Genomic DNA, 19,353 nt, shown 5'->3' with positions numbered 1-19,353 from the left:
CCTGTCTTCATATTAGAGATGAGCCCTCTAGGGTAAGGACTCCTCTTTCAAAGTTTCTTTATAGAACTGCATTACTTAACAGTGCACCCAGTAAAGCTTAATAAATACTAGATAAGTAATTTTTCTTCCCAAATGCAGTTTAAAATACAGAAAAAGCAACAAAAAAGAACAGCATTGATTTAGGAATGTTTTTCTTTTTAGAATACTTAAAATTCTTAAGTATTCGAAATCACACTTAATCACCACAGCCAATTTAACACATCTTAGATGTGTTAAAACATTCTCATTTTATATTGAAAATCAGCATATTAGGACAAATACACAGTTAATGTAAAAGTATTGAGTGAAATGGATTTTTAAATAACCTATTATTTAGAAACAATCTATGAACATAATGTATTATGGTTACTTTAAGGGAAATTCCTAAAAGGCAAGTCCTTCTTCAACAAGTATTAAAACGAAATTTACCCAGAGTGGTCTGTAGTTCCTCTTGACTAGGACTTGGGGAAATCATGGGTATAAAAGGGATGCCTCGTGTCTCTAGAGGAGCTGCAAAAAGAAAAGGACCAAGGTTGTAAATTTTTAGATTCAAAGCCAGCACCAGACCGGATTGGTATTACATGAAATTCCTTCATTTGAAATAGAAAAAGGAAAGAAGAAAGTTAAGTGTGCACACAACTTTCAGAAAAACGACTGTGGAATATTAGAATAATGGTTCTCAACTGTTTTTCCACCAGGACACATACTACATGACATTCTATTCTTGAACCAATCCATCAGAATGGCTGGTTGAGATGGGGTGTGGGTTAGACACAGTCCTGGACTATTGGCTGTAGTTTTGTCCCTCTCTCCCCTATTCAAGAGCATGCATGATTACAAAATGAGTGAGAATATCATCATTGTTGGTATCATCTCCTTGAGTCTGCTCAAGCAGACTCAAGGACAAATCACTGGCAATTTTCAGTATTTTGACCAATAATGATAATTACTTGCAGTATCTTTCAAACTTACCTCATACTAGTATGTTACATTACAGCTGAGAACCACTAAACCAATGGAAATTGTTAAACGGGCACCATTAGTAAACACAGTGGACTCGTTTTGAAACATGGAGATAGATGAAGTAAATGAAGATGGATTCAGTAATGTCTTAAGGTAGTCTTCAAAGCAAACCCATTACAACACTGAAATAATTGCTTTTTTATTTTGGAAAGAGTAATAATAATGAGAATGAAATGATGAAATGGATTGAGAAGAAATGATGTTTCAACAGGATCATTGAGAAAGGCCTGCAATCTTGATGGTAGCAAAGAAAACAGAGTTGGTCAATATGGGAAAACCATTACCTATTGTTGTCTTTGGTGGCTCAAATATAAAGGTAACAGGTTGCAGAACTATGCCAAAAGCAAGCCAAAGGAACATATTTATGAGAATTACTACCTGGCAAAGTCAAAATAGTTGCCTTATTTTTTTAGATGCATTGATTTAATAATTTAAATGTTCTCTAAGAATTGTAATAAATAAGAGAAAATTCTTCACATTAGATGCCAATCAGAGAACTTAGTTTAACTAAAACTTTGAAGTTCTCGATCACTGTCACTTTAGGGAAAGTTTTGAGTAGGCACCCACTTTTTTTTACTTAAAAGTACCTCCATAGTTGTAATGTAGCTACATTTACATTTTGAAAGGATGTAAGAGTTGGCTTAGTTAACAATGGTATTTATAATTTTAGCATGATCTCCTCAATGAACCCATGTACTATTCCCTCACTTAACCAAGGAAAAATATTTCAACCAGATGATTCAATTTACCCAAAGGAAATATGCATTATACCCATATTTTTATCTCTGAATTTCTTCCATATCACAACCATTAAAAATATATTTACTTCAAGAATTTTTTGAAAAATATACTTCTTAGCCAGAAGGATGAAATAATTAATTTACCAGGTTCACTCTGAGAGACCTCAGGGTCTGGCTTATGAGGAAGGAGCACATCTTTTGGAGCTGAAAGAAAAAGATTATAAAACACTGCGTACTCTAAATATCCCAACTGGAGTGAGCTTAACCAACAGATATAAAAATCCCAGAAAGCATGAATGAAGCAAAAGTATTTTTACAATGGTTAATGACCAAAGTTGAGAAGATGCCTGTTTTCTTCAAAATGGGAAAATGTTACCGTGCAGGGAAGGTTCTGGTGGCAGTGAAACAGAAATGAAGTCAGTCACAGTTCATTTTGAAGTCTTCCTTGAGGAAGAAGAGGAGATAGCTAACATAATTAAACAATGAGGTAGAGCTCCCTCAAGTGGCTTTCAAAATAGAAAGTCGGTTTTTGCACAAAGTGGTTAGCTGCTGTTTGATATTCATGCTGAAAGTCCACTAACAGCAACAAAAATATGTATCTTAGATAAAGTACAAAAGTGGCTACAAATTGGGGGGAAACAATAAGAAATGGAAAAATCTTGAATATGTAAGAAGATGATAACACAGTCTTATTCTAAATGGCACTTACAGTTGCTGGGGGGAGAAAATGAAGCAAAAGGAATCAGCTAGTCATTAGAAGATACCACATGTAAAGTTAATGATAGTGCTTGTTACTTAGTAAATGACAGCTGTTGGCATTTTTGTCTTCTTTAGTGGTGTGGCTTCCAGTATATTAGGTGTCAAGCATGCTTGACATAAGCATATGAAAACAAAAGACAAAAATGTCAGCTGAACAATAGACCTACTCGTATATGTAGTGCCTGAAATCCAGTATATTTTTTAATGTTTGTGTTCTATTTTAGCAAAATTAAACAGTAGATTGGAAACTTGGTACCGTATTTCTCAGTGGGGAAAATATTAGGGTGATTTGTCTATTTGTTAGTACCAGATTTCTACAACAAAATCTCATTCCACAAATAGTGTAAAGTACTTCAACTCAGTTTCCCCACAAACCTACCCAGGACTACTCTCTCAGTGAAAGGTTTTCCTACCACACTAAACCTTTCATACACACCAGTATCTTTTTGTCAGGCAGTGTAATTTCCTTGCATCTTATATAATGCTGGAAAAAAAATTATGATTCAGGCTAGAACTCTGCCTCAGAAGAAAGACGAAGAAAACTGTTTTTTGTTTTTTTTTTTAATTATGAGGTGGCCAAGCACCACTTTACCATTAGTGGAGAAATAGGTTATATAAAATGAACAATCTCTTTTTATTGTTTTTGGGAATCATGTTTAACTTGCATGCCACATCTGTTCTTAGACTAGGCTGCTAAGTATTAGTGAAATTACAATTGTGAAAACTGGTACACTGAACAGAAACTTGACTCAGAACTTTTATGAGCTAAAAGGTAATATCCAAGGGAATTTGAAAATATGGATTGTTTTCTTAAAGAAAAAAGGAAACTTTAAAAAGATTAGTGGTTGATAAGGTAGAGAAAGCCCACCACAATAGTGAACATTTTGCCTTTGCATGTAGTTATTTGGGGATTCAAATAGTAACATATGAGAAATTTCCAGCTGTAAATGAAAGAAAATGTTTATCTTGAGGCTGAAGAAGGCACTTTGATTTAGCTCTGTGAAGGCCATGAACATTCAAAGCAGCCTTTAGTTTATAAATACCCTAGTTAGTTACAGTACTACACCAAACAAAAAGGAGCTGGGATTAAGGAAAGGAGAAGCTGAGAAGAGATGTGGTACTAATAAATCCACCATACTGTAAATACATTATTCACTGCTGCTCTAGTTTACTGAGGAATTGAGGCTGGGGTAATGTGGATTCCAGCTGCTAAAATTGGCACTTTTCTTTTTAACCGTGAAGTGATGATTTAATAAACTGTCATAGCAGACTTCCTAAGCAGGTGAAATCAGTGGAAAGGAAAAAAATAGAAATATTTACAGGAAAGTAATATGAATCATTCTCCTACTTAGTCAACTACAGCTCCAAGAAATTCAAGTTGTTTTTTCTTTTTTCCTATGTGGCATTCCTCTGTATATTAAATTGAACAAGAGCACGATCCCTAAAACCTACATCTTTCATGCTGGGAGAAACTCATCCATGAAAATAATGATGACAATTTTCTGAGAAAGCAGTTTTGATTTCTTTATAAGAATATTTACTATTATTATAATTTTAGATTTAATTATGTTAACCAACTTATACCATTTATACTAACCAATCTGTCTTTTTGAATAAAGCGTGCCACTCCAAAGAAAAGTCAACACAAGACAACTAAGAATGCACAATGTCTGTCACAGACAAATGTAAATGAATGTGCATGAAAGTTTTGATAGTTAGAAAATAATTAATGCGTTTGCTTTTGATAAAGTTAGAATATGAAGTCTGCAGTAAGGTTTACCCTGGCGATAGGCTACAAAGACACTGATTCTCTTAAAAAAGTAAGACATATAGACTATATACCGTATTCTATTCCTTTAATCTATACCCTCTATTCCTTTATTCTAACCTTGTACGATTAGGTTCAGTCTGAGCGGAAGCCCCGTTGGAGGCCACCTGCTGGCTTTCCCTGTGCTCTTGGGCCACCCTCCCTTCTATCTCATTTGAGGCCTTTTACTTTCCGTTATTTCTGTTATATTTTTCTCTATTTGTCCATGTTTTCATTTCTCCATGTTACTTCCCCTCTACCTACAAAACAGCTCGAATGCTCTAATATCTTAAACAAAACTATTCCCTTGACATGGCTTCTCCTTCAAACAATCCCTCTCTCTTGCTCTCATTCCTTTAATAAAAAAACTGTATATCTGCCTCGGCTTCCTCACCTTCTAGATGTATTTTCTTCATCCACTGTGGCCCAGCCTCCGCTCATTTCCTGCAACAATGCCTTAATCATATTCTTAGGTCCAGAAACTCTGAAAGCTGAGTTTTCTCTTAATCTATTCAATAGCAAAACATAACTTGTACTGATCTAAGGGCTGTTTATAGGTTTTAGTTATTCTGCTTGGTAAGACTATTCATACTGCTCACTGAATACATATTACTGTTTCTAATCAATGGTGTATGTACTCACGTGAGTTTCTAAAATCTGGAAACTGCTAATTCTGAAGCATGCAGCCCAAAGGTTTCAGAGCGTGGGATTCTGGACATGCATGGTCAAGCTGGCAGCCTCTTCTGACCCCTCTCCATCTCATTGCCACTGCAATGCCATTGCCAACCTTCCCTTCTTAGGCCTTTTCCTGCCTCATCTCCCAACTCCTTTCCTGATTCTTTTTTGACAACATCTGGAAGCTCTTTTTCCTCTGCCTACTCCTTAAATATAACTATGCTGCCTAAATATTGGATTTCCGGCTTCTTATTTTCTCCATCTATATTTTCTCCTCTATGATATTATCCAAGATTTAAGAACTATCTAGATGTAAACAAGCGGCTCCTAAATCCGTGCCCCAAATCCTGACTTCTGTTTAGAAGTCCAGAAAACATTTGCAACCATCAGTTAGGGTCTTCCCACTCAAAGTCCTACTGGCCCTGCAAGCCTAGCATGTACACACCCGTCTTTATTCCTCTCTCTACTCCCTGTTTCAGTTAACGGCATTATTATTTACTACTTGTCCAGTCTAGGAACAGCATTGTCATCCTTCTCTCCATAACAGCATTCGGTCATTCTCTAGGTCTTTGTAGTTCCATATCCAAAGGCATTTCAGCATTATTCCCTTAGTTTCCTTTCTACCACAATTAGTTCAATTTCTCAGACTTATCTTTCTAGATTGTTGCAAACCTACTAAGTGATTCCTGGCTATTAATCTTTTTTTTTTTTTGCCAGTTAATATTCCATTTAAAAAAAATCACAGCCATCTTTCTAAAATACAGATGAAATTATATCACTTCCATGATTACAAAAAGAAACACACACAATTTTAATGTCTCCGAATTGTCTAAGGAAAAAATTTTGAAGTGCTTAGCATAACCTAAAAGCCCTTAAACATATGAATCCAATTTACATTAAGTCTTCGTCTCTCAATAATCTCATCATATGGCCAGCAATGTAGTCATTCTGAATCATGCTGTTTCTCAGCTATATGGAGCACGGAGTTTCACTCTGTCACCCAGGCTGGAGTGCAGTGGTGTGATCTCGGCTCACTGCAAGCTTCGCCTCCCTGGTTCACCCTATTCTCCTGCCTCAGCCTCCCTAGGTAGCTGGGACTACTACGGGTGTGTGCCACCATGCCCGGCTAATTTTTTGTAATTTTTTAGTAGAGACGGGGTTTCACCATGTTAGCCAGAATGGTCTTGATCTCCTGACCTCGTGATCCACCTGCCTTGGCCTCCCAAAGTGTTGGGATTACAGGCGTGAGCCACCGCACCTGGCCTGGAGCACTTTTGATACCTCTGAATCTTTGCTTCCTTAAAAATCATCAATAGCTACTTGCCTATTAAAATCTATCTTAAAGCTCATTTTCTTGATAATACCTTCTCTAATTCATACATTTAGAATGTATTACTTTTCTGTTATTTCATTTTTTGTTTATATCACTAACCCATTAATTACTGAGATTTGCCTTGTTTTATAGTTATTGATATTATTCCTGTTTTCTCCCCTGCACTGTGTTGGGTGGTAGAGATCATATCTAATTCTCTTAATCCTGATTTTATCCCTAAGCATGGAACCAGGCAGACAAGTGGCAATATTTGCTGAATTGAACATGCATTAGTGGATTTTTTTTTAGAGCAAATCTGGAAAAGATGGGCAATTCTCATGAACCAGCATTGTACTTTGCTAAGAAACATTTTAAAGACTCAAATTGACCTCTCCCAAAAGTCTCTAATTCTTTTCCAGGGAATTGTAAAACATTATTTAAAAATCTAGGCCAGGCGTGGTGGCTTACACCTGTAGTCCCAGCTACTTGGGAGGCGGAGGCAGGAGGGTCACTTGAGCCCAGGAGATCGAGGCTGCAGTGAGCTGTGATTGCATCACTACACTCCAGCCTGGGCAACAGAGTGATATCCTGTTAAAAAAAAAAAGAAAAGAAAAGAAAAGAAAGAAAGATCTAAAGAAATAATTTATTAATCACATCAATGGCATACATAAGCTTAAAGAGATTTCGAGGCAAAGAGGAAGGCACTGAGTCACTAAAACTTGAGGGAAAAGCATACTCATATTTAATATATCATCAGGGAAATAAGCAAATTGCTGAAAACTCCTGATTTGAGTTCTCATATTTGAGAAGAAAGACGTCTTGCCTCTAGGAAAATTGTTTGAAAAAAAAACTATTTTGACAAAGAATAAAATTACATAGTACATCCTTAAGGGGAAAAATAAGAAGCTTTAGGAAAAAATGGCAAAATGTTGAGAAGATGATAATGAAACATTGTAGAACAGTAATAATAACAGTATGATCTTAAGGAGGCAGTTCTCTATCCTGCTCATCCCAACTCCTATTTTGACAAAAAGTATAAATGGAAATAATTGTTAACTATTGTTATCTTGGCTTGCTCAATTCTAAACGTATTGTCTTCTAAGACTATATCAGAAAAAATACATTTATTAGGTGACTGTCCAATCGGGTTTCTCCCTAATATAAATCTGGCAATATTTTAAAGTATGTAATCCAGCAAATGATTGCTTTATGAACTCTAATTATCATTTTAAACAATAAGGCTCAATTTTTAAGAAATATTTAGAATTAAACACTTATTCTTAATTAGTTTACGAAAAACTCCCCTTAAAACCAGTTTAACTGAAAACATAAAACTAACTACAGAAATCCTGAAGAGTGTGACTACACATAAGAATTTTCCAAAGGGAAGAGACACGTTGAACATTCATGAGGATTTGGATAGCTGGCTGAAATCTAGATTTACTTCCTGGTTTGCTCTTGATGACTGAAATCTATCCCAATGCCTGGGGGCCAGAAGGTTGACCACAAAGCCAAGACAGCTCTTGGTGTAGAAAGGAACTCATAAGGAAGACAGAACTCTGTTGAGGCAGGAACCTCCTGTTTAGACTCCAAGTTAAATGGCACCTATTTTCTAGCAAGGAAGTTCTTTGCTCTGAATTCTAAATCATTCTTTCAAGGTAGATAGGGGGAAAAGCCACTTTCATTTTGGTGTGGACATGGAGTGTGGGCTTAATTTGTCAAGATTCCTCACTGAATGTAATAGATAATTCAACTGAGTGGCTGGAAGGTTTTTCCTAAAGGCCTCACTGGATGAAGCTGATGTTATGCCTAGGAATCTATAGAATGGAAGTGCTGTACAATGAATCTGAGACTGACTTCCTTTTTGATGCAGGTCAAGAAATTGAAGTTTGTTACTTCGGATCTCTCTCAGAATACATTTTGAGATAAATGTCACAATAAAACATAACTCTGTCCTGATCTCAGCACTACATTTTACATTTTGAGACTTTTACAGAAGAGTTTATTGCTCCAGGATACTAATACATATTAAACTACACATGTCATTTACCCTCTGTTTTTTGAAGTATAACCCACAGGACCTGGTAAACAAAGTACTGGGTTCATTAGGGTGTGAATTTGAGCCTACATAAAATCTAAAAACTGTTTGAACACATCAGAATCCAATGTGTTTGAACACTTCTGAGAAAACTGAAATGTGGTAAGAGTTGCCTTCTGATTATTCCTGGGGGTGCCACACTCCTGGGGCAAGGGAGAACCCTGATCATATGGCAGGGCCAACACCAGATTTAGGGACAGAACCTTAACTCTGAGCATGTGGAGCTGGAGAGGTGACAGAAGACCACTAGGAGAGGCCCTAGTGTTCCAGGAGGCAGTTCTCTACTCTGCTCGTTCAAACTCTGGATAAAAAGTATAAATAGGGATAGTTGTTAACGATTTGTGTTGTTACAGGGATCAAGATCACGGGTTAGAGTTTGTATGAAAAACAAGGTGTTGGTAGAATTAAGGCAAGTTTTTTTTTTTTTTCTGCCAAAAGTGGTCTACTCTTTATAACTTAGCTGTGGGAGAACATTTGAAGAATGTGGTTCAAGAGAAGGACTAGCTAACAGAGAAGATTTTAAAATATATACCTTAAAAAGAATTTTATGAGGGTAAGTTCCAAAGGTATATGAAAGTAGAAAAATAGTAGAATGAATTCTTAGGTACTCACCACCTGGCTTCAATAATGGCCAACTCAGGGTAAATATTAAATATTAAAAGAGGAAAAAACTTAACTAGTCAATATATTGATGTAATGAGATTATACTAATATTATGTTTTATACTGAAAAGGAAAAGTAAATAAAGTTACTCAAATCTACTGTTATCTATAACAAATTAATTTCCATTAATTTCCACAATTGAAAATAAGCTGATCTTTTGCAAGTGAGATGAGGTTTTTTTCTTACTTCCTGTTTATAATATTGGCTATTGTGTTTGGTGGTACAAATTTACATTCTAGACTTCAGGGCAAAGGAGATTCTCTCTAGCCTGCTACCACCACCACCAAATTGACTATACCACAGCAGCAATAATAGCCTTTGCTTATACAATCTGGAAAACATTATAGGAAGTGAATTCAGGCTTGCTTCCAAAATGCTATCATTTTAAACTATAGCTTAGAAATTCTTCGGCTCTGGAAATGTTCTATATGCTTTTAGGAGCATTTAGGAATTTATAATAATTGTACCTTTAAAAGGAAAGAGAAAAAACTCACAGTATTTCCCAGATTCTCTAATTAAAAATGAGCTTGGCTTTTTAGAGAAAGTTGTTCAGTTACCAGCAGCTTCCTAAGGCCACTTGAAGACTTCATGTAAATAGTGGTGGTAATACCCATGAAATGTCTGGGTCCTTGAAATCCCTACCCTGGATACTCTGCAAACATGAGATTACCTTCCCCATATGTGAACAAAAGGCCTTCTCAGATGATTGGCAAAAAACAGATTTGTAGCTAAAGAAACCATTGTGTGTGTGTGAAAGAAATTTCTTAACCCAAGCTATGTCTCCATCAATTTGTAAAATAGAATGTGACAGGGAAAAAATTCAATGTGGACATAGTACAATTTATGTATCCAAGTAAATGGCTAAACATCATTGCCTCCATTTGTAAAAACACTAATTTATCATTTGTGGGGGAGAACAAAAGTCTTTATCTTTGTGTTTAGTGAAATATTTGAGCATACCGTAGAATTGGCAGCATTTTTTGTAAGTCAGGGAATAAGGGAAATTTAGTTCTAGGAAAGACATTCTACCCTTGGCATAATTCTGTCTTTTGACTGTGGTCACAGCTTTACTAGATGAACCAGTGGGCACTCTTATGAAACTTCTGAAATTATCATACCACATATGATACAACATGAGATTTAAACATAAGTGAAATATTGACCTCACTTCCACCAAATCTCATGTTTCACTGAAGCAGAGTGGGACAGTAGAATGCATTTGGCTTAAACATGAAATAAAGCATTTACCAGGTGTGGTGTATGACACTTCTGGACTTGGTGACGTTTTTGGTTTTGCAGTAACACGCTGGGGCACCTTAGGAACTGAAAGAGAGAACCCATATTGTAAGTCATTTGGTTTCAGCATCTTCCAGTCATGCTTAACACATAAGACATGCCAAGGTGTAGCCTGAACACTGATAAAACAAAGCATTAAAGAGAAGACAGACGAAAGAGTCAGAAGACCTAACCTTAAGCTCTAGAGATAGGTTAGTTAGAATTCCAGATAATTATATAATAGTGAAATCTGAGAAACTGCAAAATTTCAAATTACAAAATGTCAGAGTGAGATGACGACTTTTTAGAAATCTTTATTTCAGAGGAGACGACAATGGAATGAATGTGAGAGCTTTTCTTTACTGGATATGTTTGCTTGACTTCTCCTTTAACCCATTTTCATGTCTTTCCTTAAACACAAAGTAGGTAAAGATGGTGAGGTCAGGGTGGAATCCTGTGGAGCGTGGATATGCTTGAAGTCCTCTCGGGCAACAGCACAGTGGTAAGTGGACAATGCAATGGAATGGGTTGGTTCACATCTTACCCGCCCTGCATTTCTCTGGCCCCAGAGAAACCTTCAAATGAATTTGTTGACAACTAAAATCAGATTTCCACAACTGTTCCTTGGGAATAATAAGGTACTAATGTAATAGACACCAGGAAAATAAGTCTAACAATTATAGTGTATTCTATGATTTCAAAAATGCCTTTATAAGGTTTACACCCTTTGAGTCTCACCATAATGTTGGGAGGAAGGAATTACGAGCTACTCTTTAAAGCTGAGGAAACAGAGCTTTGGGTGTGTGACATTATCTGCTTGAGGTTATGGTTATTAAGTACCAGAGTCAGGACTTGAACCAAATGCTGAGGATCAAACATTATCAATAGGTCTAAACACTTGGGCTCTCTGTATCCCAGTTCTGCAGGTCAGATTTTAACTTGCTTCTCATTTTTTAAGGTGAAACAATAAACCTGCCTTAACTCAAGATATGGTTATAAGAATCCAATGTGAAATGTCAAAATGATGTGAAAATTATACTACTATAAATTTTTTTTCCACTTTTCAAGGAGCTTCACAAATTTGGTTTTGAAGAATCTGAGTATATTCTGATTTTCACTTTGTTTGCCCATGTGAAATCTAGGAGCACCCATAATTTTGATGGTTATAAGAAATTCTAGGTATACAATTAATAATATTGCTATTACCTATAAACACTGGGATCTAAGAAATCAAACTTTGACTTATAAAACATTCCTTATGCTTTCTTTCAGATTTTAGATTTTGAATGTCAAATATAGATTTAAGCATTGCCAATTTATAAACACACTTTCAGTAAAACTAACAATAAAGGTTACATGCCCAAATTACAGAATCTTATTCTGTGAAAGGTGGTGAACAAAATCTGTTGCGCCTTAAGTTGTAAATACTATTGTTAGATGATATTACAGCCCAACAATAATAGTTTGTATTGCTATCATGCATATAAACAGGACATTCTCCTGTCCAAATGACTTTTTGAAATTTGCAGAAACTAGTCAAGGGTAAGGGAAGAAGTATTAGGATTTGACTATTTGTCTTTAAAACATTTTGTGATACATATGTGTACATATACACACCTCCTTGAAAGACTATAAAAATCCAGGATATTGCTGGAAACTATTACATAAGAGTCATATTCTTGTGGGATGAGGAGGTCCCAATTCTACCCACTTTTAAAAAGAATAAGTAGAATGCATTTTGTTTTTCATGACCAGTTTTCCAAATTGTTCCCTTACATTAAGTAGCACTGACAAAGCCAGAAGTATCTGGTTTGCAGCTACTTTCCACAAGAGATGCTGATGGACTGGAAGTTGCTTCAATCGGGACATCAGAAGGCTCTCTCATTACAGTCTGGCAGCCACTCCATGGTTTCAGAGTTAGAGAGCGGAACTCACTGAGGATGTGAATCTATCTATTCTGAAGAGCCTGTCTTGTCAAGAAAGGTTGGCTAAAAGTCTAAGTAGAAATAAATTTGAAACTTAGAATATAGTATAATAATGGAAAATTAGAGCAAGCTCCTGATTTACTATACTGCATTTTAATAAGTACAAAGTACAGCTCAAAAAGATAAAATTGCAAATAAATTTTTCCTATTACTTCATATCTTCTTTACCTTAAAAATTTTTTACTGACCATGATTCATGCCTGTCTTAATTTTTAGTATTTTTCATCTTTTATAGTTCAACATTCAAGTTTTCATGGTTTCTTCTCCCCATTTGTTTTCTACTTTTGTTCTATGCTTTATATTCAAATCCAAAACTGAGCGCTTCTTCTCATATAATTTTGTCTGCTATTTTTAAAGTTAGATTTTAGTTTCCTATTATAATAACAAATTTAATATACTCGGTTTATTTAATAACTTGGTATATTCTTAAAACTTTGATGTTTTTATTCCTATTCATTATTATTCACTAATCATAATTTTCTCAGACTTTTAGTATGTTAATGTTTCAAATGTATTATTATTATTTCAAATTTCATATTATTTGGGGGAATGTTGCCTTGGTACCTTCATATATTTATTATCAGAATAAATTATTTTCATAGCTAAGTTTTAGTAATTAGAACATATTTAAAATTATGCTAAATGAGGCAGATTTAAAATCATAGAAAAAATTTAATGATAGGTAAAATTTCCCTCAATTGATATTAGAGACCACACCTAAAACTACAGGGGTTTTCTTTTCCCCTGTAGCAAAACAAGAATGACAGTACCTCATGACAGAGATTCTGAGGTATGAGTGAAATATTTGTGGTGGGAATCCAGAATCACTACCTGGATCAAGCATAATGTGATGGTGCTAAACATTTCCCTTTCCCCAGACTAGATTAGTGGTCGCGAAGGTTCCTTTCCCAGTGTCCTGGGTGGGTGTACCTCAGACATTTGTTGTAGTCAGGCCGTGTATTGAGGAAAATTTCAAATTAGATGATTGGCAGAAGGAAGCACATACAGGAATAGCGGAAGGGATAGGAGTGTAGTCTTAGGCTGGGGAAGGAAAAGGAAGTAGGCAGGCTACTCTTTCTTAAGCAATGCCATTCATGTCCATCTCATCTTCAATAACACAACATTAAGGAAAGCTTTGTGGAATAAGCTCTTCCAATGATGTACTTTTTTAGTAAGTCCAAAAAGAAATTTAAATATTTATTAGGTTACAGAGGAAGACTTGTTTTACAAGTATTAAAGACAATCTGCTATCATAACTCTTAATTAACAATTTGCTAGAATAACCCCACTAACCTCAAACTTTTCAAGCTAAAATGTAAAATACATATTTACCTGGTTGTGTTTGTGGGATTCTTGGGCGTGGTGATGTTTTTGGCTTAGGAGGAGCACGTGGTGTCTGCTTGGGAGCTAAAAGAAAGGATATAGGTTCGGAAATTTTGAGCCCTTCAAGAATGACAGTACCTAAGCCTCTAGAAGCTCAGAGATGTTTACTGAGTGACTGAAGACCTAAATAGCCAACAATTAAGGCTCCTAAAGATCTGCAAAGTATAGGAAGGTAACTTTTTTATATAACAGAAAACAAAACAAAAAGTCACATTAAATGATATCTAAGATGTTCAGCTGGCAAAATGAAACTTGGGATTTCAGAAATATTGACATCAAATACCTTTTAAATAGTTTGAAAATAAATTCACAATAACAAGAATTCATCCTTATTATAAGTTCATATAATTTTATCAGAATATTTAGTTGTACTATTTTAAATGCAAATACATGTTTTCTAAATAAAAAACAAAGTTAACATGTTATAGCTCAAATATATAATGTATTTTAATAGCAAGTGCTAATGGAAAAATTAATCTTACTAAACAAAACAGTTTTATTGCTTATATAGGGGAAGAGAGGGAAGAGAAATTGCACACCAAGGATATTTTCGATGGAGAGTTATTCCTTTGCTGAGCAAATCCTAAAGAAATTCTAGGACAATCAGTGTAAAAACCAATTTTTTCTTCACCAAAAAAAAAAAAAAAAAAATGAAAAATCTATCTTGCTGAAGGAAAGGAATTATCAGATGCAAGGTTGCAGCTTGTGGAGACACCTCATCTGGTTGAACTAAAATGTGTCTGGGATAAAGAAAGGTAAGAAGAAACATGGTCAACGTCAGGTAGTTTCAGACACCTTAAGAAAAATTTGCTGAAAATAAGAGTTATTTGACATGAGAAGTTTCTGAAGGAGTCTGCAGAATCTTCTTCCTGATACTACATGAAAAAATACAAGGTATACAATGGTTTCAGTGGAATCTTCTTGCCTGTAGAGAGATGAATACTGATATATGTTGGAGATGACCTGGTTTAGAAGCCTGGAACCTGGGGGTTTTAGAGCTCCCTTTGCTAATCACTGGGTCTACGGTCTCAGGTTCTTCATCAAAAGTTACACAGTTTTAAAGAACCCTTCCAATTTTAAAATTCTGTCATTCTGGAGTTTCTCACAGTTTGTGATTTTCTGATTCTCAACTACCCTACTTGCTAAGGTTCTAACTGATATGCCACTTACTTTCCCCAGAGGATAAGAAAGACCATCTGAAGGTTAGGCATGTCATAAAGCAATTCCATGAAAAATGATACAGAATGAGATAAGAATCACTAATAGCAGTATTTGCAATGAGACATTCCAATAATATTATTATAGTTATTAAGAACAAAATTTGGAAAAGTTAGGTATAACTGACTGATTTCATTATTTTAGTCAATGTAGATTTCTTTTTGTTAAAAAACTGTGGGGTTTATAGGCAACCTCTAGTAGGATATTCAGCAGACAATAAGTAAACTGAAAATCCACATCTCCCTTGGAAACAGTCATATAAAAATAATTTAATGCCAATCAAAACAGAAGTTTGGGCTTATTGATAACCTTTTATTACATTGAAACCTATAGCTATTGAGAGGATTTTTTAAAATAAGAGGCATATTTAGTTATTCATGTTGATTATTTTTCATTCATTTCAAACTCCACTACTATGTAAAGCTTTATGATAAGCCAAAGTAATTGTTTTGATGTTTTTATTTGTATGCAGTGAAATGGCCAAAGCACTGCAGAAAGGAGTGGAAAGAAGAAAGGTATCTGAATAACTACAAGGTGACTGGCCAGTACATCCCCTTTCATGTGAATTGCACAGTCAAACCTGTTTCTGGAGGTTTCTTTTAATGTCAAAAGCAAATCAGAAAGCTTAAAATACTTTTTACATGATCATAGAACTTGTAAAACTAGTTGAGATGAATTAGAATTAAAATCAGAATATATATATTTTAAAATAGAACAGAATATAAATGTTCTTCCCAGAAGCATTCCTATTCCCTGAATTAAACACTTGCAGAGTAGCTGAGAGTGTTTTTCAACCATATCCTAAAGAACAACACTGCCATTTGAGTAATTATCAATGATAGCGGGACATCAGACAGGTAGGATTACCCATCAAAGTCTGTGGGCAGAATGATAAAGTCAGGGCCTCTGATGCCTTGAGGTGACCATACTGACATTCTGCAAACACTCACCTCACATATGACATACAAAATAATGTATTTACCGGGTTCAGTCTGAGGCTCATCTGGGCTGGGTAGGGTTATAGACTGAGAAGGCAGAGGCGACGTTTCTATGGTAATTGAAGGAAAGTACGTGGGTTACTATAGCACTTGACAGACCTTGAGTACAGATAACAGGCAGGATGGTAACAAATAAATTTTTTTAAAATAAAGAAAATTGCAAGTCTGCAGCAAAACAGCATTCCTACTCCTTCATAATGCATTTGGTTAAAAAAAAAATGGTTGCAGATGAAGCTTACAAAGTACTTCTAAAATTCTCATTTCACATTAGAACTCTACCTCCTCAACAATGCTAGAAAGATATATTCAATAGGAATCATGAAGGGAAAAAGGAATTTTAAAAATATTATAGTATGAGTCATTTAAGCAGCACTGAATTTCACTGAAAGAATGGAGAAGAAAACCACATATGTAAATAACTGTGATGGGATAAGTGTTAATGGAAAGTATGTTGCTAGGTCAGAAAGTATAAATGGATCATCGCGCCAAAAAAGCATTATCTGAAACATTCAACACAATGCCAAGCTGGCAGGATGTACAGTTAGGAAAAAAATATTTTAGATTCAACAGTTCTGCTGACTTATGAAGAGAAAAAAAGCAAAGTCTTGTTACACAACTGAATGGGAGGAAGGACATTTTTGGACAATGGTTATGGATAGGAGCACCTTGAAAGAAAAGTAACTGCCATGGCGAAGAGTGACGGTGTAACATGAATTCACAATGAGAGAGACCCGGAGGCTCTCAGGCGATGGTGGCAATGAGGACAGAGAGCACATAGGGTTGGGCTAACGAGGTTATTACCTAGTGTGGTCTCAGGTGGTTCAGACACATATGTAATAGTTTCCACAACTGTACCAAAACAAAGGAGAAAAATTTTAGAAACTGTAAGATATTAAGCTATAGTAAAGTATTTTTTTGAATATCAAATTTTATTAATAATTTGCATCATAATTTTACAGACAGGACAATGGATTTAGATAGGAAAAAAGAATTAGGAGAAAAATCCTATTCTATAATGCTAATCCTCCAATTAATATTTATGTTTTAATTGTCATTAACTGGGTTTCAAATGTTATTATGCCTCAATCTTTAGACTTCAGCAGAGAAAGACGAATTTATTTCTGTATTCAGAGAGAGTCAATTATCACTTTAAGAATTCAAGAATGTTGGAAGCTGTAGCTCTTCAAATCTGTTTAACTGTGAATCAAGTACCACAGCTTGAACTTTCATATTCCATGGATGTAACTGATGTTAATTTAAAATGTGTGAAATAAATGAATCAAAGCATTAAAACCTTCGCTACCTTCAGTCTTTGGCTCCTCTGGCCAGAGTGGTGCTTTGGCAGTGGGATAAACATAGTCTGTTTTGGCTGGTGCTAGGGAAGAAATGGGAATGGCTGGTTAGTTGTGGGCAACCCAAAGCACGCTGTAATAGAAACCTGCATTTAATTTAAAAATAGAATTGAGCTATCTTAAGCAGATACATTCTTGAGAATAATTAACATTTAGGTAGATTATGAAGATGACCACAATTTAGGATAGCAGAAATGAAAGCAGGAAATGAAGGCAGTATGCTATGTGGGAAACACGCACACCCCATACATAACGTATGGCAGAGTCAACAGCAATTCTACCTGGAACAAAGAAGATAATTCCACTTTCTTTTTTTTCGTATAAGAATTCCAATTAGAAACACACATAGAATGAGTACTTGGAGAGCAAAAGCACGGGATGAATCCTAAAAGTGATATGAAAATGAAAAATAGGTTGTACATATTCATATTGAAAGAGCAAACAGAAAATGTTAAAATTTTCATTTTGAGAATAAGGAAATTATGAAACTTGCATAGCAATACAGCAGATGTGAACACAATGTGCTGTATACAATGACATTCAAGACCCATTGGATGAGCACAGACAAGCTGTGAGGAGCAGGTGGCTATGAAATGTCACAAAGCGTGAGGACATCCAGAGATGACTTTGCAATGAGATGGAAAAGCACATATGCTTGACTTCCCATTGGGGAACATTTTTACCTATGGTCTCCTTTGGTGACTCAGTACTAAATGTAACCGATTCCAGAACATCAGAAACTAGTAAAAAACAGAAAATGGTACAATTGATAAAGGATAGGTTGTAAGTATTTACAAAAGTGTTTTGCATCCAGTAAGTGTTCAATGTTAACTGTTAGGATAACAATATTATTAACACTAAGGGAAGCTCTCATAACTGAACTGAATTCACAACATTATAACTACTGTAGGTTACCATTAACAACCTACTTTGTACATTCAACATGAGTACCAAAATGTCCTTTATCTAATTAAAAGATATTCAAAAGAGATGGAAAGAAATTACAGTCCTATGGTAGAAAAATATAGGATCCAGTGTTTTAAAATAAATGTCAGGAAGTAGCAACAACATTGCTAATACAGATTTTTAAAATTTGCATCCATTTTTTTTCCCCCAGACAGGATCTGACTTTGTCAACCAGATGGAGTAGGGTGGCATGAACATGGCTCACTGCAGTCTCGACCCCCTGGGCTCAAGCGATCCTCCTACTTCAGCCTCCTAAGTAGCTGGGACTACAGGCGTACACCACTATGCCCAGCTAATTTTTGTATTTTTTGTAGAGTTGGGGTTTTGCCATGTTGCCAAGGCTGGTCATAAAATTCTGAGCTCAAGCAACCCACCAGCCTTGGCCTACCAAAGTGTTGGGATTACAGGTGTGAGCCACTATGCCTGGCCTATTTACAAGCTTGAAGGGCAGTATGTTTTAAAGGATTCACATTGTTTATGAGGAAATTTTATTAATTTTACTGAAGTGAGAAATTTCTCCTTCCTTGATGGTCACAATTGAACTAGTGTTCTTTTAGCACAAATTTAATTTACTATTAAAGAGAGCCACAAACTTGTAACTGTTGAAAAAATGAGGATAAATAATCAAATTAGTCGGATATGTGATTATTTTCTAGAATGATACAAATGCAATGAAAAGTATTTTTATACATTCAAGTAGTAATATTAATGTATTACTAATTTAACAACATGAAATCACAAAAAAGAGCATTGTGCAATATTTACAGTTATTAATGTGTATTCCTTTTTCATTTTTTATCTTTGGAAATATAACTTAGAGAATTACAGTATGCCTCTTAAAGCACACAGCATACCCAGACAGATAAAACAATCTATTTACCAGGTTGACTTTCTGTCATTTCTAGGCTTGGTGATGTCACTGGTTTCAAAATAAGAGTTTGCAGTTCAGTTGGAGCTGAAAGAAGAGGGTCTCAATTGTAAGAGTAATTTTGAGTTATTTATTTCATAGGTTTCAGACAGAGGTAGCAGTGAACTAAAATACACAGACCCTGAAAATCAT

At 35.3% G+C, this 19,353-nt stretch overlaps 1 protein-coding gene across 7 annotated transcripts in view; it reads right to left on the bottom strand.

Moving 5' to 3' along the window:
* Positions 1–19,353, bottom strand: part of ABI3BP (ABI family member 3 binding protein) — a 248,619-nt gene that overhangs the window by 46,362 nt on the left and 182,904 nt on the right. For 3 of the 7 annotated variants that reach the window (XM_058437574.1, XM_058437578.1, XM_058437579.1), the window contains 4 exons: positions 13,709–13,783; positions 10,365–10,439; positions 1,947–2,006; positions 469–549 (listed from right to left, as the gene is read on the bottom strand). In XM_058437574.1, coding sequence (XP_058293557.1) covers positions 469–549; positions 1,947–2,006; positions 10,365–10,439; positions 13,709–13,783 — 291 coding nt within the window. Of the gene's footprint in view, positions 1–468; positions 550–1,346; positions 1,395–1,946; positions 2,007–10,364; positions 10,440–13,708; positions 13,784–15,959; positions 16,026–16,776; positions 16,825–17,278; positions 17,351–18,010; positions 18,068–19,173; positions 19,249–19,353 lie in introns of all 7 variants that reach the window. The other 4 variants (XM_032150299.2, XM_058437576.1, XM_058437575.1 and 1 more) reach the window with 2 other exon arrangements.

This window comes from Hylobates moloch, unplaced genomic scaffold, assembly GCF_009828535.3.
Source record: "Hylobates moloch isolate HMO894 unplaced genomic scaffold, HMol_V3 SCAFFOLD_4, whole genome shotgun sequence".
Classification (NCBI taxonomy): domain Eukaryota; kingdom Metazoa; phylum Chordata; class Mammalia; order Primates; family Hylobatidae; genus Hylobates; species Hylobates moloch.
Note: the sequence above shows the minus strand (reverse complement) of the source record. Positions and strands in the feature narration are given on the sequence as shown.